The sequence below is a fragment of the Cupressus sempervirens genome, chromosome 4 (genome assembly GCF_028749045.1).
Source record: "Cupressus sempervirens isolate cs-2001-9-10 chromosome 4, ASM2874904v1, whole genome shotgun sequence".
In the NCBI taxonomy this organism is placed as follows: Eukaryota; Viridiplantae; Streptophyta; class Pinopsida; order Cupressales; family Cupressaceae; genus Cupressus; species Cupressus sempervirens.
This window is the reverse complement of record NC_143121.1, coordinates 543,454,987-543,481,007: the sequence shown is the minus strand read 5'-3', so window position 1 is coordinate 543,481,007 and position 26,021 is coordinate 543,454,987. Positions and strand designations below refer to the sequence as shown.

The window sequence follows — 26,021 nt, the reverse complement described above, 5'->3', positions numbered from 1 at the left end:
GATTACATGGTGGAAAGAATAACTAGTTAAAGATAGTTCATGGATATCATAGGATGAACTAGATCTTTATGATTCAAGGCAAAATACTCTTGAGTCTTGATGCGGACATCAGTTCTCTTCTTAACCCAGGTTTCTAATGCATGAGCATCTTGGGTTAACAAGCAATCTTGCATCAACCAAAAATATTTATTAATTTTTGTACCAATACGTTGTTCGCAAAGTAGTTGTTTCTTCTTTTAGTTTTAGGATGAGCTCATTTGACATCATGTTGAGGACCTATCCTAAATCCTTGTTCTAAGTGCGTGTATTTTGATGTTTCATATTCTTCAAGTTTTGTGCCATTCTTTGTAGACTCTTTCTTGTAGTTTTTATCATCCAACAAGGCATGTTGTTTCTGTTTGCATAGTTTTTGGTGATGACATAGAATCTTGTGAAGTTGGGAGCTAACTCCCAAATCCTGTGTGGACCTATCCTTAAGTACACGTGATCTAATATTGTCCTTTTCTTGGGTTTTGGTTTAATCTTCCAAGAGAATATCTATAGTGTAATTAAATGCTTGAGTAGCCAACTTGTGGCTTAGCTGGACATATAAGAAGCTTGGTTAGATGTAGGAAGGTAGAGAGGCAGATAAAAAATTTAAATTTGGAAGATAAAGATGTGAGCTTGGACTTTGAATTGTAATTCTTATTTTGTATAAGGCTACAACTTCGAAAGCCTCATAGATGGACATGTTGCTATTTTTATATGTGAAGTTAAATAATTCAGCCTATTGAATTATTGCATATATAGGCTCATGTTCCTTGTCATGTATTTAGCTAAGCTTATGTTTGTAACTCTTAACAAGGGTAGCTTAAGGTTTTCTCTTGGGGATAACCTCAACCTTGCGTCAGTTTGGCATTATCCAAACTCCTAAGGTTTCGTCTATCTGTAATTTTATTTCCTTTGCGTAGTGTATATGAGATTTTGAAATCCTCAAAGTTGTCCAATAACCTTCTAATGTGATGGATATATTTGTCAAGAAACCATGTTTCCATCTTACCCTTCACAATACCATTGACTATGATTTGAGAGTCACCCTATAGATGAGTTTTCTTAAAACCAGTTTGCTTTGCCACTTGGATAGCAAAGATGATAGCTTGACACTCTGTAACATTGTTGGTTCCATTCATAAGTGGTTATTCTCTTATTAAATGAATGTTCTCCTCTACATCTAGGATGACACATCTCACACCACTCTTTCCTAGACTACCTTCAGATGCACCATCAAATTTTACCTTGACCCACCCATCTTCAAGCTTCTCTAAGGGAACATTAGCAACATCCTTATCCCCATCACAAGGATCAACTCTTGGGAGCCCTTAAATGAGCCTAAATCTTACAACTATTAAAGCAAATTAGATCTAGCTTATTAAAATAAAAACAAACTAATTAAAACCACTCAATTATTTAAATAATATATTAGAACTATCTTATCAATATAAAATCAAACTAATTAAAAATACACAACTTATTAAATTAAATTACAAGTATTTTATTAAAATAAAATAAAAATATTTGAAAATCCATAACTAATAAAATAAATTAGAACTAATAAAATCAAACAAATTAGAATAACACAACTAAAAATTAGAGCTATGTTAATAAATAAAATCAAACTAAAACACTTGAGCTCTTATTGAGCTAGAGACCTTTCCTTTTTTCTCTATGGTTGAAGAAAGATGCACACAAATTCATAATTATAGAGTTTAGTCAAATAACATAATTACTTTTTTTATTGATATATAGTATTCCTAATTTATTTATTTTTTGATTGGTAATATTTGTTTGTATTGATGTTGATAAAGAGAGTACATTATATCAGTATGGCATCAGACCTTACATTTTAAGCTACCCTTACCCTTACATATACCATTAGGTAAATATAACACAAAATAGTGTATTAACACTTTGAAAATACAAACACCCACCCATACATTATCCGTACTATAAGACAAAAAGAAGTGCCACCACCTCCATTTTCAGCTACACCTTAAACCATTTTGTTGCTTCCTCACGAGTAAATGTTGGGGTTGCGCGATCATCCTCCACTGATAATCCCTACCACATCCTATGACACTTTCCCCTACCTTTTCCCTCCTCTCGTAGTAATGAAGCATCAACCCACATTCCCTTTGTAGTTAATGCCCCTTCCTTCAGCTGAGATTTCTTCACAATCCAATGACAGAGTTTTTGCCCAAGGGCCAAACTGCTCTTCCTCGCGATAGCCTTCATAAAATTGTGCCCCTCCTCCTTTGACACCCAAATATTCTCAGTGATATAATCTGTGATCAATTTCTATCCCTCGACAGCTTTAGGGATATGCATGCCCTACGGATTTGAAGATGACCACACCAACTATGGTTGGATAGAGGAATCCCCTCTGCCAATCAATTGCCAAGGTTTAGTACCTATTTCAATTCCCACCCCCATAATAGCTCATTCAATAATTTCATCCAGTCTTACAAGCCATTGCTTATCAATGCTTATAGCTACCAGCCATCAAACCTCATCTTCTAATTCCACCGCCAACAAAGCAAGCGCCACAAACAGAGAGGCCATGTCTAGATTGGACCTCCTCTTTAAAAAAATCATCCAAATACTCTAGCCCAAATAGTAGCTGAACACCCTTCATAAAGCTCAAGTCCTTAATAATGAAAATATGTTTCAGGCGCTGCAGAGAAATCTAAACTTAATAAGTCTGTATTTGCGAATTCAAACCAAGATCTAAATTCACCTCCATTTTTGTCTCAGTGAGAAACAATGACTTTTCCCTAACTTCCACCTAAATTTAACATCCTTAAAACTCTCTGGAAAATGTACCAAAGCCAACCAAACACTTCTTTAACATGCACAAGGGATGCAATGGTATCATGAACAATTTCTCTCACCTTGGAATGATTAATGTCCTTGTGAATCTAAATCATAAAGCTTCATACTTCAAATTGCGATACCATGAGTGGATTATTTACTCTAATGGTCATCAAATTTGCTCTCTTTACTCTAATGGTCATCAAATTTGCTCTCTTTATTTACTCTCCAAGGTGATGGAAGTCCTCACAAATTACATATTGAGGACCCAATTTTGAATTGGCACCTAAGTTGGCTAGCTGATTCGCCACTTTATTCACTTCCCTATAGTAGTGTGAAACTTTAAAATTCTCAAAGTCCAACAACAACTCCTTGATTTTCCATATACTTTGATTCAACTACCATGCTTTCATATTTCCTTTCTTGATGCCATTAATAGTGATTTCTGAGTTACCTTCCAAATGTATACGTTGACATCCAATTTTTACTCCTAGCCCCAAAGCTTCCTTGGTAGCTAAACATTTTGCAATATTATTTGCACCATCCAAAAATCTTTTAGCTATAAACGCAATTATATTACATTTATGATCTCTTGCCACACATCCACACCCTGATACACCTGGGTTGCCCCTTGTAGCCCCATCAAAATTAATTTTGATCCATCCCTCCTTTAAAGCTATCGATAATGCCTTCTCCCTTTTCGAGATTGGATTAACCACAATACTCTCATGAACGAGCTAGTACTTAATAAGTGGGAAGCTGGATTGTAAGTGAGCATCGTGTCTAGTGAGTAGTGAATGTTGGGCATTGTGTATTGATGATGCAAAGGATATTACCTCTTACATCACTCTTTCAAGCCTTTGTCCAAACCTCGGCCAAGCTTCTTCCTTCTCCTAGAAGATTCTTATATTCCTCTCTTTCCACAGCTCCCATAAGGTTATGGACATAATGACTCTCCATGCTGACCTTAACACTTATTTGTTCTTCTTTGCTAGCCAGGCTTCCAACCCTCCTTGTAAGGTGGATGATACTAGACTTTCCCACCTTAGTTTGGATTTTACCATATCCCAAGACTCCTGCACAAAGCTGCAATGGAGAAGAAGATGCTCTATAGTTTCCTCCTCACATTTATAGAAAGAGCATCAAAATGGACCTTGGAAGCCCATTTTTAGCAATCTCTCCCCTAAGAGAATCTTTCCATTTCCTGTTAGCCATGTGAAGGCTCCTACCTTGGGAAGGTATGCACTATCCTAGCACAAATTTTGTTCCCCTGGTATGTGGTTTTGATTACCTTCAAGTATCTATTATCCTAGTTTGACTGTGTATTTGCCACTCTTCGAGCCACTAGATATCAATTGGTCCCTATTTCCAGAAAAAAGCCAGCATTCTTTTTTTGAAAATCTATTGCAAGCTAAGTTTGTCTGCTGGATACAAATTCATTATAAACACTTCTTTCCATTTTCCTTGTGACCCTTTGCCATTAGCTGAAATCTCAATGAATTTTTCAACTTTATGTCCCCGCCACTGCCTATTTGTAACTATCAACTATTCTGAGACTCCTGATTTCTCTAGTTGAGGAGCCCCATCCCATGAATCCTTCCAAAAATTTGCCTGCCTCCCATCCCTAATTTTCCATGTTAAGTGGTTTGTGATTAAAAATCTGTATGCCATCAGAAAATTCCATTTAGTCAAACCCCTTGGGGGATCTTCCACTATTAATATGCGATTATCTTCCATGCTGTCAAGATATTTAGCTCTGAGAAGCTTGACCTATCTCTGGTTACCTGCATTATAAATATGCCAGACCAGTTTGGCTCTAAGCCAAATTAAGGAGGGACTAATCCCTAAGCCCTGCACCCCCCCACCCTTTTGGTTTGCAAACTTTCAACCAAGCCATGAGTGGAACCCATGCACCTTCCTTAGCCCCATTCCAAAGGAATTTTCTCATACTTTGCACAATTGAAAAAGTATTTTTCTTAGGGATTTTAAAGTAGGCCATAGAGTATATCGACAAGGCTAAAATTAGTGCTCTTAGCATTGTGATTCTTTTGGCCAAAATTAACCATTGTTCTTTCCAACTTTCCATCTTTTTCCTACAATCTTCAGTCAGTTTGACCCATATGTGCCCTATACCTATCCCTCCAAATAGAGGCATACCTAAAAATCTTACTGGTACTATGCCAATTCTAACTCCAAGAAGTTTTACAATTTTCCTCTATAATCCCACTTCAATATTGAAAAAGTATATTTTTTATTTCTCCCAATTAACTGATTTCCCTAAAGGCATGTTATATTCGATTTAAACTTGTTGCATAAACTTAGCCTCTACCATGGATACAACCCAGTGTCATCAATGAACTAGGAATGGGTGGTTGCCTCTATTACTTGGGTAATCAAGATGCCTTTCCATGATCCTTGAACCCTTTTCCTTGTAATAGATATACCTAGGTCTTCTGCAAGGATTATAAATAGGAAGGGCAATAGCAAATCCCCTTAATGAATTCCTCTACCAATTTTGAAAAAACCTTGTGGACTTCTATTCACTAGCACTAAAGCTCTAAAATCTGAGATCATACTCTTAATCCACTGCATCCATTTGTCTTCAAAGCCAAACCTTTGTAACACTTTCACAAGAAAACCCCTATCAACCCTGTCGTAGGCTTTCCTAATGTCCAATTTGAGCATCAGTTTCTTGTCCTTACATTTCTTTGTTGTATGTATTGCCTCATGGGCAAATGTGATACCATCCACAATACTCCTATTCGGGGTGAAACCACTTTGTTCCAGGGAGATAATAGAATCTAACAAAAAAATTAACCTATTCGGAGCAATTTTTGTAATAATTTTATAAATTGTATTGCAAAACGAAATAGGCTAGAATTCCTCATACCTGGATGGATGTGATTTCTTGGGAATGAGAGCAATAAGTGTATTATTGAAATCTTGCAAAATAAAACCCGCACTTCTTGATTCCTCCACCACTTCCAACAATTCATCCTTCAAAAACTCCCAAAAATTTTGATAAGAGAAAGCCTAGAAACCATCCAAATCTAGTGCCTTCTCCCCTCCTAATCCAAAAACTACAGATTTCAATTCATTCATTTTAATTGGTTCCATTAGCATTTTGTTATCTTCTTCAAAAATTGATCACGGGATAACACTTAGAATTCACTCTTGTGCCCTATCCCTATCCACCTGATCCTCCCTCCATAGTTCTTCAAAAAAGTCCATAGCCTCCTTGTTAATGTTGTCCATATCCTCCAATAGAACTCCCTACTGATTCTTGATGGATAAAATGTGATTTACACTCCATCTGGTCTTCATCGAACTATGAAAAAAACTGAGTTTCTATCTCCAGCTTTAAGAGAATTCTCCCTTAATTTTTTCTTAAAGAAGATTTTCTCTCTTTTTAAGTCTTTCTGATGTATATGAGCAATGTTAGTATGCTAATAGAAACCAAATTTAAATAAAGCTTCTACAAACTAAACAAAATTCATAAACTTCAAGATAGACTAAGATGAGCTCTTAATTGAGAATATGAGCCATTAATGGGCTCTCTCAATGAGAAGCTCTCTCGTTGAGTGGCTTTGTCTAAATAGATAGGATATATGCTCAAGCTTATGCTTCAAAAAGGGCTTCAAATGGAGTTGGAATTAGGGTGTGAGTGTATGCTTTTGATGTAAAATGGCTTCTTAAAATGGCATTATGACTTTACTTCATGGATTGTGTTAAAATGGCTTGGGAGAGGATTCCTTAAATAGTCAAAGGGCTTGAGGGATCAAGGGCTAGGATGCAAGGATGGGAAAAAGCTTATGGAAGTCTCAGATTGCATGAGAGGAGAGCACATGGATTGTGCTTCCTTATAGCCAATCAGGGAGTGACACATGTCACAGGGGGAGAGGATGGAGGAAAGGGGAAGGATGAGTCAACAAAGGAGGCTCAAGGGATAAAATCTTCATAAAGACCCTCATAATGGCTTGTAAGAGAAATGAAAGGGCTTTGGAAGAGTCATTAATGGCCTAGTGGGCTTCATAAAGTTTTATGGTTGGGATATTTTGAAGGAGATGAGAGGAATTTCGACTTGGGCTTGATTAGGAAGGTTTTAAGCTTGCTTAGGCTTGTGCAAATGATTAAAGGATGGATTAGGATGGTTTAGGATTAGCTTAGGGATAGGCAAGTGGATGGCATTTAATGAGGGTGGGTGAAGGAGGAGATATTTGTTAACTTTGGCTTGGGTTAGTAAGTCTTAACCCATTTTTAGGGAATGTGACAAGGTTAGGAGGAGATTAGGATTAGGTTTAAAGACATCTTCTAGAAGAGTCTAGACTTTGGATGAGGATAAAGACTTTCTAGAATAGTCTAGAATTTCCTAGGATGAGGATGAAGACTTTCTAGAAGAGGCTAAAAATTCTTAGGATGAGGATAAATTAGATTTTTAGGAAATAAATAAAGTTTTATTTATTTCAAGGGTTTGGGTTGAGGAGATATTTATTAAAACTTTTTTAATAAACATGAGGATTAATATTTAATCTTAATTAAATATTTTGAGTTGGGATTAGGGGTAGGAAATGATGGGATTAGCCTTTAATCAAAATTAAAGAAGGATTAGAATATTTTGGAAGAGGTTAGTGGTCTTAAGGAAATTGGCCAAGTTTTGGGCAAAAAATAATTTTTTAATTTATTTTGGGTTTTTTGGTCAATTTATTAATTAAATAATTAATAAATAAGGAAATAATGTTTAAATAAGATTTAAACATTTTTGGGAGGGATTCCTTAATTAAATATTTTTAATTAAGATAAAGGGATTTAATGGCATAAAAATAAATAAATTAATTAAATAATTAATTAATTAATAAATGATGATGTCATCAGGAATTTTTCAGAAAATAAAAATACTTTATTTTCTAAAGGTTTTTAGGTGTCTACATCTGATACTCACCCAGAAGATCATGTTGTGTACTATAATCCACAATAGAAAATCAAAGTTTGACAGCTCAAATGCAAAAAATCTACCAATTAGACTATCCAATATCATATCATTACCAAGTGTACATCTCAATTCTTGAATTGCAGATACTCTAATTGTATCGATACGAAGTAAAGTCCTCAATACCGTACTTATCACAGTCTCATTAGATATGATGCCTCTAACTCCCTTAATAACATTCACAACCTCCTTGATTCAGCCACAATACTGAGCAACAATTTCACCTTCTTTTATTCTCATGTCATCAAATTTGCCTCTCAAACTTTTAGCTTTTGCTATTAACACATTTTTGTCACCTCCATGGATTTGTGCCAACTTGTCCCACATTTTCTTTGTAGTAGTGCAATCTTTCACATCATCAAATTTAGCATGACTCAATGCATATGCCAAATTTATCATCATTTGGTTATGTTCCTGCTTCTCCTTCATTTTCTCAATAATAATGGCTCTAGGTACTTCAATGTGTTCATTGTCCATGTAGTATGTTGCAGAATCTCCAACTCCAGATAGATGCAATTTCATCAGTCATTGCCATGTTAAGAAGTTCTCCTTGTTAAGCTTAGGCACCTCTCTCTTGTACATCTTGATATTAGACTTGAGTCCATTTAAACTTTCCTTACAAGCACTAATTGCTCTAATACCAATTGTTAGAATATTTAGAATAACTGGGGGGTGGTGAATCAATTATCCTTAGGTCTAGATATACCAATTCAACATTTAGTAACTTCAAACAACTTAAACAATCTCATTAAACAACTCGGTCTATATAACACATCATCAACAACTTAACATTTTGTTCATTACTTAACTCTTTGTTCTATATATATGTGCCGACCAACAATAAACTAACAATTGTAAAAATAACATGTATAACATAACATTCACACAAGTAAATGACACTAGGATTTAACATGGAAACCCAATTTGGGAAAAGCCACCAGTAACATGCTACCAACTTTTCACTTTTCCAAAGTGAGCTCAATTAAGAGCCAACCCTATTAAAGGTTACAAACACAATGTTAAACCTGTCACCCTATTAAAGGATTCAATCACCCTGTTAGATGTGGCCTAGTTAGAGGACTTTGGATCATTCCATTAGAAAGTCACATTGATTAAAGGATTTACAAAATGATTGTTAGGTCAACCTTGATTAAAGGATTTTGATAGCTACAATGGTTAGAATGCAATAGTAGGTTTGATGTGTAAAACACAATTGGGTTTGCAAATTTAGATCTCCATTGGACTCATCTATTGGTTCATTGAATAGCCTTCATTATCATATCCATCATTGATTTGCTTGGCATATCTTTAAGCAATCACACTTTAACAATCTCCTTCACTACTTTTCTGTTCACAAATTCTCCATAAGATTGTCAATCAACAATGAACCAACCTTAAAAAACATCTCTTATGCCACTTTAAATAGGTAATTTTGATCTTTTTCTACTTAAAAATCACCATAGATCTTAAGGTTAGGTTAGATCCATCGAATCTATCCATCATTTTGTTCTTCCTCTCCTTTCATTACACTTCTAGAAACTTCTTCTTAAATCCCTTCCTTTGATCACATAACAAACTCAATCCATGCATTAAACATGCCAACTCATCAATCCTTATATTTCACAAACTATTATTTTTGCTGACACTCGATCATCATTGTGTATCTCAGTCATTACTATTCTATCTCGCTTGACTTCCACTAGCTAGCTTAGTTGTCACTACGCTCGGTTGCTACTCCAACTAGCTTGGCGATAGCTATAACTTGGCTAATAGTGTTCACTCGACTAACCTTAAGTTCCCCAATCTTCTACTTCAATAGCCTTGTAAAACTATCACTCGATCAAGCTTAGTGTTTTACTCAATTGGTTGTCTTCTCTTCTAGTTATCAACACATTTATCTTCCTCACTTCATACAATGATTAATCAACTCATAACCTTGTCAAAGACTAATTGATCGAGTGCCCATTGTAATTCCATCATACTTTCCCCCTCATAATTCAACAACTTCACTAGTTCATATAGTTATCTCTCTTTTCAAATCCTCTTCATCAATCAATAGATATGACTCTCAACACATGTAGTAAATGTCTTACTAGTAAGGTTTGACATTAATGACAACACATCAATTGTTCCAATTGTAGTTTCTAATATAATATTGGTCATTTAATTTATTTTTACTAATATTAAATAATACATCAAATATCATCACTATAACTCATTGAGAATATTCCATAAGAATCTCTACATGTTGCATGTTCATCTAGGTGCTCCTAAGGCAATATTACACAATAAAACAAACTAATAAAATATAAATAAAATTATGCAATGTGTACAACACACATAATTTTAACATAAATTAAGGTACCAACATTAATAAAAATTGACCCACACTCCTGAACAATTGTTCCAAAGTAAAATGCAGACATCATAGTACATTTAACTTGGAAATCAAAGTACTCTATAGACTATTAGTACAATAATTAATTATAATAGTCTATGCAAAAGTTTGGAATGAGAATATAATTTACCACTTTTTCTTGTTCTTCTCTCAAACCCTAGATTAAGCCATGAGGAAGTGTTACCAATTATGAGACAACATTTTTATGCAATTTTATAAAGGAAAGATGTTGTAATGTAAGTTTAATACTAAAAATGAGACAAACAAAGATGAATGGTTCATAGCCCTAGCAAATATCTAAAGAGATCATACCTTTTCAAGTGTCTATGATTTACACTAGCTTTAGCATGGGTACAAGTGATTCACAACTTGTGCAATACAATTAAGGATTTTTTTTGTTTCATCAAAATAAGGTTTCACCCTTAAAATAATACAAGTAATGTGTATCAAATGAAAATAGGCATCACAATTTTTTAGCATGGCATGAGAGGGATGATTTAAAGTGTAAGAAAAAAATAAAGCAAGTGTGTATGAATTTTGATTTTATTATGTATTCATAAAGTAGATAATTGGGAACTCAAGGACAATTGCATGTGCTAATGTCAACCAATTCCCCATGTCATCTGAGTTTCCCACACTAAAAGGTTTTAATTAATCTAGTCAGCTTTGTGCCTGATAGACTAGGCACTCAAAGTAACTGATGACCTGTTACTTGGTTTGATGTCACATGGGAAAAACTCCCTATTCTACTTATCCAAAAGACATAAAACATGAAAACATAGACAAGACATGCAAGCATTTTAAAACAATGCCTAACAAAAATAATGTCTAATGGAATTCTATAGTTGCAGGATATCTACAAATGGATTTTTTAAAAATAGTAAATAAAATTTTGACTAAAGAAAATGAGGAACTAAAAAATAATACAAACATTCGTTGAATTATAATTGAAAGGCTTTTTTTTGTGAGATGTTGTAGTTGAATGTGCCCTTGTAGAAAGGGTATTCCCCATGAATCCAAATTTGAGGATTTCTGAAGGCTAACAAGTAGGAAGTTGTAGTAGAAACTATGATGAAAAAGAAGAAAAAGCACAAGTAGCCTTCATTGAACAAAATACCCTAAGGAGATGCCATGCAAAATGGCTAGCTATCATGCAGGAATAAATAAATGTTTGAAACCCCAAATAAGAGGAGGTATGAAAACTCTCAAATCTTTGTTATACCTAATATGTTTGCAAGAACTTCACTTATCTATTTAGTATGTGCACCTGCATATCTGGAAACAGCAAAAGCCAAAAGCTCAAAATGAACAACATAAATGAATAATGGTGTGAAGAAAGTAGGACATAAGGAAGTTACAAAACCATCCATTTACTCTTGTCCAAACATGCACCATAGAAATCTACAGAAGATAATTCAACAAACTCCACCCCATACATGCATGGGTTACACAAAATGCTCATTTGTTTCAAAATTTTCTTAAGAATAAAAGTTTATAACCACTCAAAAAAATTGAATCAACTAACCAAAAGAATATTAAATCACAGAAAAAATTGAGTTTAATAAGAGATATTGACACATTAATTTTAGCTATGTAATCAAAATAAAGAAGTTAATAGCCATAAGTCTGACAAAAACACAAGTCTCCTGTTGTGAGGTAGGGACTAAAACTAAAATTAATATTTAAATAGTTAAAAATAAGTAAAAATTAATGCTTAAATATGAAAAATAATTTATTATAAAATATTAAAAAATAAAACTTAAATAAATTTGAGAAAAATAACAAATAATCAATGCAATAAAAATGTACAAATTTAATTGATACAAAATAAAAATAGTAGGGGAGACAATCCATTAGTTGCTTAGTTTAACTTTGGGCACTTAGAACTGCTAATATGTATGTCAAAATTTGCCAATTTTTTCAATGAACCTCCATAGGTGAGTGAAGAGCTTAAAGCTAACCTTTCTGCTTTTTCGTATTTACAAAGTTTAAAGTCGTAGAGTGCGAGGTGATCTTAAAGTACCATATTAAAATGTTCACCTAAGACCATTATGTTCATCCCCAATAACCACTAAAAAAAGGCACTTTTTGCACAAATTGACCAATCAGGAATCAAGAAAGATTAAAATTGATCAACTATTAGTACATATGTGGTCACATACTATATTTTTAAAAACTTATTATGAATGATAACTAAAACATATCTGACAACATAATGGTCATTGAAATGTGGGTCTTGCCTTGTTGCCTTTGCATATGAACTAAAACCTATCCTAACCTCATTTGTGAAAATATATAATAAGAACACATTCCCAACTAACCCATGGTTTGATGAGGAATGCAATAAGGCAAAAAGCAATATGAGAGGGCAAAAGAATGGTGAAAAACACAAGAAGTATCTTAAGCTACTAAAACAGAAGAAGGAACGATATATGATCCTAAGAAGATTTGAGCTGATAAATCTCAGAAAAAAACAACCCCAAAAAGTTCTGGAGTGAACTCAAGCATAAAAAGAAACAAATCAAGAATAACATGACCGAAACTCAATGGTTGGAATATGCCAAAACACTCTATGAGGGTGAGCTAGGCAAGCATGATACTTAGATAACTAAGCATGTATATGAGCTATTTGATATTGAAGATATCACCCAAGGCATAAGGAGATTAGCATCAGGAAAGGCACAGTATATTGATGGGCTACAAGTTGAATACCTAAAATGGGGTGTTGATCTTCTTGCCCCTCACATTCAACATATCTTTAACAACACCAACGTGGAGGGCTTTCCCAAAAATTGGATGACTGGTGTAGTGGTCCTGATTCACAAAAGTGGAGACATAAACAACCCATCTAATTGTCAGACCATCATGATCAATCCCCTTCTTGGCAAACTATTTTGAAGCATGGTTGAACGGAAAATCAATAAATGGGCTAAAACAAAGGAGAAGAGAGCAACGAGGCAAGCAGACTTTAGATCGAAACACTCCACTATTGATCATGGAATGACTCTTAGATACTTAGTTGAGAAAATTTGGGACACTCCAAGAGGAGAGGCTTTTTGCTACTTTGTGGATTTCAAAAAGGCTTCGACATAGTGCCCCATGACAAACTATGAAAAAGAATGGAAGAGCTGGAAATCCTTATGGCACTAAGAGCAACGGTTTAGAGACTTTATGAATAGGTTGTAGCCAAAATTAGAACTACGGATGGGTTATTAGAATGTTTTAGCAGCAATATAGGGGGCAAACAAGGTTGTCCACTATCTCCAACCTAGTTCGAGCTCTACATTGACAAATTAGAAGCATGGTTGAACATGGATAATAGTGAGGGAGTTTAGTTGGCTAGATATGTGATAAAATTATTGCTATATGTGGATGACCTCATTATTATCACCAAGACAGTTGATGGGCTGTGAGAACACTTGAAGGCGTTAGAAAACTTTTGTTAGGAGGTGGGGATGGAAGTCAACACCAGCAAAACTAAAGTTATGATCTTCTCACTAAGGAGAAACAAGAGACCCCTGGACACTTTTCTCTTTGAGGGTAACCCTCTTGAGATTGTGAGTGAATACAAGTACTTGAGAATTGACTTTCAGAACAAGCTCAGCTGGGAAATGTACATCTCTAAAAGGATCCAAGGGGCTGGAAGGCATTACATTCGTTACAAAACAAGTGTAGGAATAGCAAAATCGACTCAAAATCACATAGTTAAATCTTGATAGCAATATCACAACTTGACTTACTGTGGAAATTATCTCCTACTTATCAAGTGTAGAAATGCTGAACTATAGGATTGGAAGACAAAGAAAATGCTTTTTGGGTTGTTTGTTACCCCTGTAGTTCTTTATAGGTGCAAAATTTGGGGCAACAACTTGTAGGATTAGAAATGGAGATAGGTTGAAAGGAAACAAAAACATCTTATTACTAGCAGCCTGAGAATTAAAACCACAGTGTCTTATGAGATATTATTAGCTGAAGTGGGTGCCTTCCCACTAGAAGCGGATGCAATGGTCCAGCTGATATGTTACTTAAAGAAAACCTAGGGAATGGGAAACCACCGTTGACCAAAGCTAATCATAGAGGAAAGACTCGAAAGGAGAAAAACACATGGATGATACAAAACAACAAATGGATGCAAAAGTGGGACATCGACATCCATAGCTATCCAGATAATATTGAAGAAATCAAGAAGTTTGTCTGTGAGAGATTTCGTAACATCATGTGGACAAGGCACATGGGGAGAAAAAAGTTCCACTATGTTAAAGAATTTAATCCCAATACTTGTCACAAGGAAAAAACATATTTAGGTGCTGATATCGGCCAAAATGCTCATAGCCCAGCTTAGGACTAGCTCTCACCATCTGAGATGTGAGTTGGGGAGATGGTGAGTACCAAAAGAGGTGTGGGAAGATAGGATCTGCCTATTTTGTGACACGGGAGCCATTGAAATAGAACATCACTTTATCATGGAATGCTTGACGTACAACGACATCAGGTTTGGGTACTCAGAGATATTAGAAAACAACAAGTTAAGCCACCTCTTCAAGGAAAAACAATTGCACAAGATCGCAAACTTATCATCAACATGAACCAAAGAAAAGAAGAGTTAGTCAAAGAGTTACACCTGGATTAGGTCACGGTTAACATGAACCGAAGAAGAGAAGAGTTAGTCAAAGAGTTACACTTAGATTAGGTCATGGTTAGCAGGCAGGTCCCATAGACTGAACCTTATTAAAATCCTTCATATCGTATCATATCAATTTAGAATGATTGAAGGGACTGTAGCGGTCGCTTAATTTTACCCCTATTAAATGCAGAGAAAATTCAATAGAATGCCCTCCAACTTACAAGAGAGAACAAGAAAGGAGGCCAGCTTGCTCTGTGAGCGGGATAGCATCGGAAAAGCTACTAGGGCATCTAAGCCTCCATGGCAGAAGCATAAAACAAATCGTTCAATTTGACCTGTCTTTCACTCGTAAGTTGCATCTGGTAATTGGTTTTTTACAACTCCACGCATTGTGCGATACAGTGAATTTCGCATATTTCGCTTTTCGAACTATGAAAAGTTTTTTTTCTCCCTTTCTTTTATGGTCATCCTTTGTCCATCATTCCTCACGGAATCCAATCAATTTGCTCTGGTACCTTATGCTCTTTAACAAATATGACACTACACAGACTTAGAGAATTAGTTTGATCAAGTGGAGCCGGGTAAGTAATTTAAAACAAAAACATTGAACTTTTGAGTACTGATTTAAAAAATTTCTCTAATGTTTCGCAAAGTTTCTGGAAGATTAATTCGATTGGCCATGGAACTTATCTTGATGGGTTTTAGGATAGAGGAAAACAACGTTAAAAGAGTAATTCTTTGTTTGTGGAATGTTCAAATCACTAGGTTTGCTATGGGGTTTAACAAATTTGTGGTCAGCTTGGATTAATTTATTTTATTTTTGATGGAAATCTAGCTCAGTTTCACTGATTTGGGAGAAAAAAAGTGCGCTTGTTCACCTTGGGGAGTTGCCTGTAGAGTAAATGAGAAAAACTGTGTTAACAGATATTGCCTCAAATCTAATCTGTTCAGCTTGATATGTTTAATTTAAAACTAGAGACTAACATGATTTCTGTTTGAATTCTTATTTTAATGGAAACATAATATAGATTCAAGGGTTCGCTTCAGGACCTCTATTCTGAAACTAGATATGTCTGAATGTGGCCTCATCTGAATTAAGAATCCTTGTATTGGTGAGCAGATAATATTGTCGATTAGACAAAATGGAATCTGACGATGAAGATGATACGAGAGTTCCTTTAAGTGAAAGGGAGGACTGGAGAGATGTACAACCACTTCCACAGGATGATGGTCCCAATCCAGTTGTTCCTATTGCCTACACCAAAGAGTTCAGCGAAACAATGGATTATTTTCGAGCAATTTTCCATGCAGATGAGAAAAGTCCTCGAGCGCTGGATCTCACAGCAGAAGCTATTAAATTGAATGCTGGCAACTACACTGTATGTCTTTGCTATTTATCTCTCTTTAAATCAATTAGGAAACACAAAATTCTTGAGAACCGGAATGTTTTGCAAAACACAATTCTTGAGTACTGAAATGCTTTCTTACAGAAATTTTGATTTTGGACTCATGTTAGCCCATCAAGTATGTTGGTGTTGCTCTCTGCTTTTATAGATGTGTACGAGTTCTAATTATCTCCATTAGTTTATAATTTGCGAATTTGTCTGATTTGTGAAATTGATATTAGCTATGATGATGGGTTCTTACTTCTTACTATATTGGGAACCAAGTTCCAATCTAATTGACATTTTGTGGGCAAAACTGACTGAAGGATTGTTGCTTTTTATTCCATAGCTAGGGGGAACTCTGGTTCCTATGTTGCCATTGCTTTTGTAATGAAACTTCTTTCAACCAAAAAATCAATGACAAGAATGAGATTGTTATGTAATTTTGCCGATGAGGAAAACTTAGCCTTTGTAAGATCTTTTCTTTGCGAAGTACATCATTATGTACCATACAGAGGTCTACTCTACCAGTTGAGTACCATGATATGCAACTTTTTATGATTGCTGGCATAGTCTGATATTAATTATGGTGATGGTTTCTAATTCTTCCTATAATTGGATCAAGTTCCAATCTATCAATTTGTTGTCACAAAACTGATTGTGAAATGTTGCTGCTTTCTATAGCTAGGAAAAACTCTAGCTACTACTTTTGTAATGAAAAGTTTTAGCAAAAATCAATGACAGGAATGAGAGGTAGTTTTGCAACTTTGCCGACCATGAAAATTTAGTTATTGAGAATGATTTGTATTAGTTCAATAAATCTTTTCTTTATTAAATATATAAGTATGTATCATATGGAGCTCTATCCTACCAGTTGATTAGAATGACGTGCATACGGATCTCAATCCTACCAGTTGAGTACAATGATGTGCAACTTTTGATGATTACTGGTATAGTACGACAATCTACTGGAGTTGTTTATTTAGTTTTTCTTTTTGGAGAAAAAGGCGAATAGCCCGTGTGTATTAATATTATAGAAATTACATAGTTAAAATAAAGAGCAGGTTCCTTAAAGCTAAATAAATCCCTAGAAACTATACAGAAACTGTCCTAGAATCTAATCTCATGTATCCTATCTAAGCCAAACAAAACATGGCTCTTCCATTTAGCTACTAGGGACACACTTCCCAGATTTTACAATGGAGAACAAAAATTCATGGCAAGGCAATCAGCTACGAACAAATTACCGTGAAGGACACCAGAAACTAAAAACACGGTTACATTGTTTACCATTGCCACAATTTGGAGATGAGGAACATAACCCTGATCCCATCAGCAAAGTCGAATTCTGTACCATTCACAAAAACTGTTCAGTAGCAGATGCATTAGCAGGCATGAAACAATAGTTTCCGCCAGCAGCAGGATGGTATCTTCCAGCAAAATTTGATGCAAAATTTTGAGACTGTCCTCATGTATTCTTCCATATCATCAAGGGTGTCAGCATTATCTTCACCCACAGGTTCGAATGCCCCTACTACAGGTTCTACAATCATAGGAGAAGCCACATTTTGTGCAACTGCAACATTTAAATCAGGGATGACAGGAGTAACTAAAGACTCTGTGTTGTATTAATGTTCTAAGAGCAGAAGCAGGGAACTCACCTTTTGTCTAATCAGCTGTGATGTCCCCTCTTCTAGTTTAAGAAATGAGTACTTGGAACCTGCAACAAATCGTTAGTACAACATAGAAAATATGTTTTAAAATCTCAAAACATGATAGAAGTGTTGAACCAATTATGTCTAATCAGCTGTGATGTCCCCTGTTCTAGTTTAAGAAATGAGTACTTGGAACCTGCAACAAATTGTTAGTACAACACAGAAAATATGTTTTAAAATCTCAAAACATGATAGAAGTGTTGAACCAATTAAATATTTATCTTAATACTACCTGACTAACCCCTCCTAATCCTATAGAAAGAACTACTTTCAAATCACCTAACCCTCTAATGAGAATTACTTCTTGATTAGGCAATCATCATGTGAAGATCGCCTTTCCTAAGGCCTCTTGGGATCTCTGATTATACTCTCTTTAACACTACTTGGTAGAGATCCCACCTCTAACCAAGTCTAACATATGCATATGTTTGACCACTACAATATATATTGTCTCTAAGAGATTCTTCGTAAAATCTCTTCTCTGGATTCGATTTAGAATCCGGCATTCGACTCTCAAATGTCCTCTTGGTCTTTGAGTCTTTTTTAGGAGGGACTCGACATTCATAATGAATGTTTTCTATCCAGACTTTGCTGGATCTCTATGAGAGTTATACTCTCTTATACATATAATTTTATAGATGTTCTCTACACAGAATATGTTAGTTTCAAATATAATACATCTCATATCTCTAATCTCTTTGGAGAGTAATAATATGTTTATTTTACTCAACTCTTCTCTGATAAGAGTACTTTTGAATGGTTCTTTTCCTTACTATGGTTCCAAACCTCCTTTGCTATGTCTTAATAACCTCAACCTTGTCACGGGCTTATTACTTTATTTGTCTTTGATATATGTTATTCACTTCTATTATACAGAATTTTGATTGTATGTTCAGTTATTTCCTATGTGCCTTATATGCCCAGGATACCCATGTGGTGGATATTAAATCTTACATTGTTCGGATTCTTTATCTTGATATCTTTAACTTATATGTGGTTTAACTTATTTCATTTGTTAATTCTGTAACTCTAGTAATCATGACTGATCTGAACTACAGATCGTAGCATGAATATCCTTAATAGGATTTGCCTCTTTGATAATCCTAGATGATTAACCTTATCGGCGGCTTCCTTAAGAGCATTTAATAACGTTCTTTGCATAGTTGTTGTTAGTATTATTACTAACTAATTATGATTTCTAGGAGACGTCGATCTTGGAATATAATCAATAGTTTATACATAAGGGCTGACCTAGAAAGAGTCATGTCCTTTGTAAGGACATGCCTCTTGGGTGCAATATAAGTATGAGGTAAGAATGAGGTTAGAGAACACACAATAGACCATTAAGTCTGCTCCTCTACATTATTGTCTTATGCGATTTATTGCAGGAATAAGAACATTTCCAGAATAGTTATTATACTACAAGTAACACTTCTATAAAGGTCTATATATTCAAGACCATCTTCAGCATCAAGAAAGGCGTTGTATTACTTGGATTTGTAGCAGAATTTGTAGAAAATTTACATGGTATCAGAGCTTTGGTAGTCGAACCTAGGCTCTGCAAATTGACAAATCAAATTTAAAATATCTGGCAACTCCTTCTACCTTCAATGGCTAGCACAATCAGACCTGAAGATAGGTTTGATGGAAAAGAACACTTTGTTGCTTGGAAATTCAGAATTATGATGATTCTTGAAGACAATGATGTAATACAGTTTGTTGATAAAGAATCCAAGCAACCTAATGCTGATTCTCATAAAACTATCTAGAGGAAAGGAAATAGGAAAGCCATGCAAATCATATTAGATCGAGTTAAAAATGAAATAGTACCTATGCTAATGAAACATCAGACAACATTTATTATGATGAACGCATTATTAAATGCATATGAGGTTAACAATGCAACTAGAACCCTTGCACTAAAAAGACAACTAAATCATATATAGATAAAGAAGGGAGAATCTATGAATTCATACTTCCTAAGGGTTGCTAGTCTAAGAGATGAACTTGCAAGTATAGGGACCATAATTGAAGATAAAGAGCTGACACTCATGGCCATAGATGGGTTACCGTATTCATGGGAAACATTCTCACAAGGAGTAAGTGTTAGAGACAATCTTCCAAACTTCAATAGACTTAAAGGAGATTGCCTTCAAGAAGAATCTAGGAAACTTAAGAAAGGAGGAAGAAGATGAGGAACTTCATGTCCTCAACACAAATTCCTATAAAGGTAAGAAGAAGAAAGGTAATCAAAGAAATGACAAACCTAAGAGAGATGTATCCAAAATAAAATGCTTCAAATGTGAAAAATTTGGACACTATAGATCTATTTGCCCTGAGAGTACAAAGCAACAAGTAAACTTTACAAACGTTACTAGGAAAGAAGAAAACTATGATCCTGAGAAATGTGTATTTTTTTTTGCACTATCAAATGAAGTATCAAGCACAAAATGGGTAATTGATAGTGGATCATCTTGACACATTACAGGATACAAAGAAGTACTAGACTCAATATCAAAAGAAGTTAATGGCAAAGGGACCATAGGTGATAATTCCACTCATTCAGTCAAAGGAACTGGGAACTGCACTTTGAAATTGAAGACAAGTATTTCTCTCCATCTCAAAAAGAGTACTTTATGTACTAGGAATAAAGAGGAATCTAATCTCTGTTACCAAACTTGAAGATGATGGACATAAGGTTGCATTCATGGATGGTAAAGTAATGACTTGGTCTAAAAGCTCTTCATTTAAGAAATCAAAGTTGATTGCTCAAAGAAAGGTATAATTGTATGAATTAAACATAGAACCTATTCAAGCCTTAATTCATGAAGCTGTTGATATAGACGAAATGTGGCATAGAAGGTTAGGACATCTAAACTTCAAAGCCTTATCAACTATGGAGAAGATGGTTACTGGTTTACCTAAGTCAAATAAAGATCATTTAAGCATATGCGAAGGATGCGCTCTGGGTAAGAACACCAAAAGTGCATTTCATGATAGCACTAGAAATACTAACAATGTTTTGGAATTAGTCCACTCTGATTTATGTGGACATATGTCTATTCCTTCTCTTGGAGGATTCTGGTACTATATAATTTTTATAGATGATTTCTCTAGGAAAACATGGATTTACTTCTTAAAATGTAAAGAATTAGAAGAAATGCTTAAGCGATTTAAAAAATTCAAAACCTTAACTGAAAACTTTTTAGGACACAAAATTAAAACTCTTAGGACTAATAATGGAGGGGAATATACTTCAAATTTGTTTACTTTTTTTTTCTAAAGAAGCAAGAATTAAGAGGGAGTATACTATTCCTTATAACCCACATCAAAATGGGTAACAGAAAGGAAGAATAGAACAATTATAGAAGCAGCAAGAGCTGTTATATTTGATCAAAATTTAGAATATGATCTGTGAGCAGAAGCCTCTTATACTGTTGTCTATATCCAAAACAGAAGTCCTCACTCCCACCTTAGAGATAAAACTCCTGAAGAAGTCTTTTCTAAGGTTAAAACAAATATAAGCCATCTTAGGATATTTGGGTGCCCAATATACATAGATGTTCCAAAAAAAAAAGAGAACTAAGTTAGAACCTTCTGGGAGGAAAGGTATTTTTGTTGGGTATAGTGAAACATCTAAGGCATATAGAGTTTTCATACCTGGTCAGAAAAACATTGAACTTAGTAGGGATGCAATATTTGAAGAAGATTTAGCATTCAAAGGAGCCTTTAGTTCTAAAGAACCTACACATATACCTAGTTCTAAAGAAAATCATGAATCTGAGTTTCAGAGGGAGAGCATTGAAGAAATTGAAGATGAAATTCAAAATCTTAATCTTGAGGAAGCTCAAAATCCTAAGAAAATACCACTTTGGGCTATTAAGATTGTAGAGGAAGCACAAGACTTCGTTGCACCATTTGGAACCTTCAGAGAAAGCAAAAGACCCAAAAGATTTTTTAGTTATGCAACAAACATGAGTGATTTATCTAAATTAGAACCAACCAATTTTTCTGATGCTATTAAACATACAACTTGGAAGGATGCTATGATAGAAGAATATCAATCCATTATTAAGAACGATGTTTGGGAAATTGTTCCTAGACTTGGAAAAAAAACTGTTGTTTCTTCAAGTGGATATTTAAAATGAAGCATACTGTTGACGGTAGCATTGAAAAATATAAAGCCAGATTCATAGCTAGAGGATTCTCTTAGAAAGAGGGAATTGATTATGAAGCAACCTTTGCTCCAGTTGCCAGATACACCTCTGTAAGGGCAGTTCTAGCTATTGTAGCATCGAAGGGATGGAAAGTACATTAGATCGATGTGAAAACAACATTTCTGAATTGAAAGATTACATAAGAGGTATATTTGGAACAACCTGAAGGATTTGAAACTCATAACCCTATAGTCTTTGTTTGCAGGCTCAAGAAAGCTCTTTATGGGCTTAAACAGGGTCCAAGGGCATGGTATGAAAGAATTGATAAGTATCTCTCCAATTTAGGATTCTCCAAGAATGAAGCTAATCCAAATCTCTATTATAAAAAGGATAAAGATGATATGATAATTTTGATACTATATGTTAATGATTTACTAATAATAGGTGATGATCATCTTATAGATCAATGCAAGAAAGATTTAATTAGAGAATTTGAAATGAAAGATTTAGGACTCCTTCATTACTTCCTAGGACTGGAAGTATGGCAGAACTCTGACAACATCATACTTAATCAAGGAAAGTATACATTAGACATCTTGAAGAGATTTGGAATGTGGAACTACAAAACTATGTCTTCTCCTATGGAGACTAATCTACACAAACTTAAGGAAGCAGCAATAGAATCACTCTCCATAGATTCTTCTCTTTACAGACAAATGATTGGGTCTCTTATGTACTTGGGTTAATACAAGACCCAATATTTGCTATGCTGTTACTGCTTTAAGTTGGTTTATGTGTGAGCCAAAGGAAATTCACCTATTTGCAGTCAAACACATCATGACATACTTACAGGCACTCTTAACCTTGGGCTCAAGTATGAGAAAGTTGACGTGGACTTGCATGGGTACACAAACTCAGATTGGGCTGGAAGTGTTACTGATACGAAGAACACTTTAGGATGCTGTTTCAGTTTAGGCTCAGTGATGATATCATGGATATGCAGAATGCAAGCATCAGTAGCATAGAGTTCCACATAAGCTGAATACATTGCAGCAGCAATGGCCTCTCGGGAAACAGTATGGCTTAGAAAGTTACTTGTGGGATTATTTGGTCAGCCCATGAATCCTACTATTATTCACTATAATAATTAGAGTTCCATCAAGCTTTTTATGAATCTAGTTTTCCATGACAGGTCCAAGCATATTGAAATTCCTTACCATTATGTAAAAGATATAGTAGACAGGAATACTGTAAAGTTAGAATACATTTGCACTGCCGATCAAACAATAGATATTCTTACCAAACCTCTCTCCCGGGTGAAGATAGATCACTTCAGAAAAAGATTTGGTATGGTTGAATTATAATACATTTGTATTCTTTAATTATTAATAAAATAATTTTGAGTTAAAATTATTATTGTTAGGCAATTGACTGTTATGGGCTTCACCATTTGTATTCATTATCTAAGAGGTGACGATCTCTGAGATAATGAACACTCGTATAAATGACATTATAAAAGATGACATTCTGTAAGATAATGTACTGAACAGTGGAGAACTATTGTCAGATCTGGATGAGTTCAAGATCATATTGTGATGTAGACATTTCTATGCCTATGAGTTACAACTTGGACAGAGGAAGAATTTAATCATTCTCCAAATTTTATCCTGTGTACTGGTAGATCTTAACTCAGGATCATATTGTGATATAGGCCTGCCAGTACCTATGAGTCTCAACTTGGATAAAGGAAGAATTTAACCATTCTCTTGATTTTATCTTGTATTTTGCATTTCATGCAATACTGTTATCACAAGTATAAGTGATAAGTCATTTCACAGGTATAGTAATATGACATAGTATCATGTGTTTAATGATACCACATGCTTAGAAGATTCAGATAGATATAGAGTATCGATCTATGCTTATTCAGCTTAATTGATGATGCTAGATATGTTATCTCTTAGTATGATTATCAAGTTAAGAGGGAGTGTTAATTCTGTAACTCTGCTAGTCATGACTAATTTGAACTAGAGATCGTACAGATCTTGTAATGCATGAATATCCTTAATAGGATTTGCTTCTTTGATAACCCTAGATGATTAACCTTAATCGGTGGCTTCCTTAGGAGCATTTAATAATGTTCTTTGCACAGTTGTTGTTAGTATTATTACTAACTAATTATGATTTCTAGGAGACGCCGATTTGGAATATAATCAATAGTTTATACATAAGGGCCGACCTAGAAAGAGTCATGTCCTTTGTAAGGACATGCCTCTTGGGTGAAATATAAGGATGAGGTAAGAATGAGGTTAGAGAACTCACAATACACAATTAAGTCTGCTCCTCTACATTACTGCCTTATGCAATTTATTGCAGGAATAAGAACATTTCCAGAATAGTTATTATACTATAAGTAACACTTCTATAAAGGTCTGTATATTCAAGACCATCTTCAGCATCAAGAAAGGCATTATATTACTTGGATCTGTAGCAGAATTTGCAGAAAATTTACATCATTCACTATTTTGTCTTTCCCAATGTGTTGTTTTCTGCTACTACAACCCTTGCTGATGGTGTCATCCTCAGTACACATTGGCGGGTACGTTATGACTTTAAGGCTTTTCCTCACATCAGCCTTTGATTAATCTATAACCTCTGAAACGTTTTTTAATGGTTTTTTGTTCTCTGAATTCCATGATCGATGGTAATTACAATTGCTTCCTTGTGTGAGATATATTCGATTTCCGGATGTATTTGTGTGCAGTTTCTCTGCCTTAGATATCTTCAGATGGAGATGGTTCGATGATTTGAAAATATATATCTTTGTTTATTGTTAGATGGATCTTCTTATAAACCCCATGTTCCATGTCATGCTTCTTTCTTTGTTGATTGATGCATTACATCTTGCATGGATTGGGTCATCATTCTGACATGGTTTATTTGTGCGATGGGTCTTTATGTAATCTTCCTCTACGGAATACTTCCCTCCAAGCATATGTTTATATGCTCCTTATTTTGAGACTCTTCATTCCCTTCATATTCCCTCGTAACCATTCGCTCATGTCTTTTCAATTATATACTTCCCAACTAGGCTTCCCTTCTTAACAAAACGTAATTTATTAATTGGTTATGTTTATGGCCCACGGGTGTATAGTTTAATACTCACACGAGAAATCATAATTCCTTTTCAATCACATAAATATAATGTTACAAAGTGATTGTGAGATTTCATAGATAAATATCAATTTGTTAATAGAGTTGTGAATGAACTTTATTTGTGATCCATGGATGGTGTATTTATCATTTATTTGATTATTAGAATTAGTTGTTCATATTATTCTCATGATATAATCTAAATCTCTCTTTGGTACGGATTATCAATTTCTCATCTTATAGATGTATTCCTCTTTATACAATGAGGCATTCAATATTCTTTCTATCATTTGATAGAGTTTGCTCGATGTAGTATTTCTCTTTGAGTGTTGTTTTATATTTGCGTAATTGGTTCGCCTTCATGTTGTCTTGATGATGATGGTGAAATATGTTAATCTTAACTTTGTTATCTTTCTCTATATAAAATAATATAGATCGATGATCATTATATTGTATGATTCTAAAATGCATTGATTGTCAATCAATCATATTCGATATAAATTGAGCATATATATGACATAAATAGGAATCAATACAATATCCCTAACCAGATATTTACTCGTTTTCCCTCAAAATAACATTAAGATCATGAAAAAAATTAAAATGAAATTGTATCATAAATGAGCCAGCAATGTAAACCATAGGAAATAACCCAATTGATAGTTATCTGATTGATTCCTCAAACTGATATTCAATGCTTGAATATAGGTAGACGTATTACGAAACACAATAGAGAATCAGAAGATTTACCATAA

The 26,021-nt window shown here is 34.6% G+C and overlaps 1 protein-coding gene across 3 annotated transcripts in view; it reads left to right on the top strand.

Moving 5' to 3' along the window:
- The first annotated feature begins 14,992 nt into the window (after window positions 1-14,992).
- The window catches only part of FTA (farnesyltransferase A), a 110,714-nt gene continuing 99,685 nt past the window's right edge, over window positions 14,993-26,021 (top strand). The window contains exons 1-2 of one of the 3 annotated variants that reach the window (XM_089825860.1): window positions 14,993-15,204; window positions 15,977-16,235. In XM_089825860.1, coding sequence (XP_089681986.1) covers window positions 15,999-16,235 — 237 coding nt within the window. In that variant the 5' untranslated portion in view covers window positions 14,993-15,204; window positions 15,977-15,998. Of the gene's footprint in view, window positions 15,438-15,976; window positions 16,236-26,021 lie in introns of all 3 variants that reach the window. The other 2 variants (XM_089825861.1, XM_089825862.1) reach the window with 2 other exon arrangements.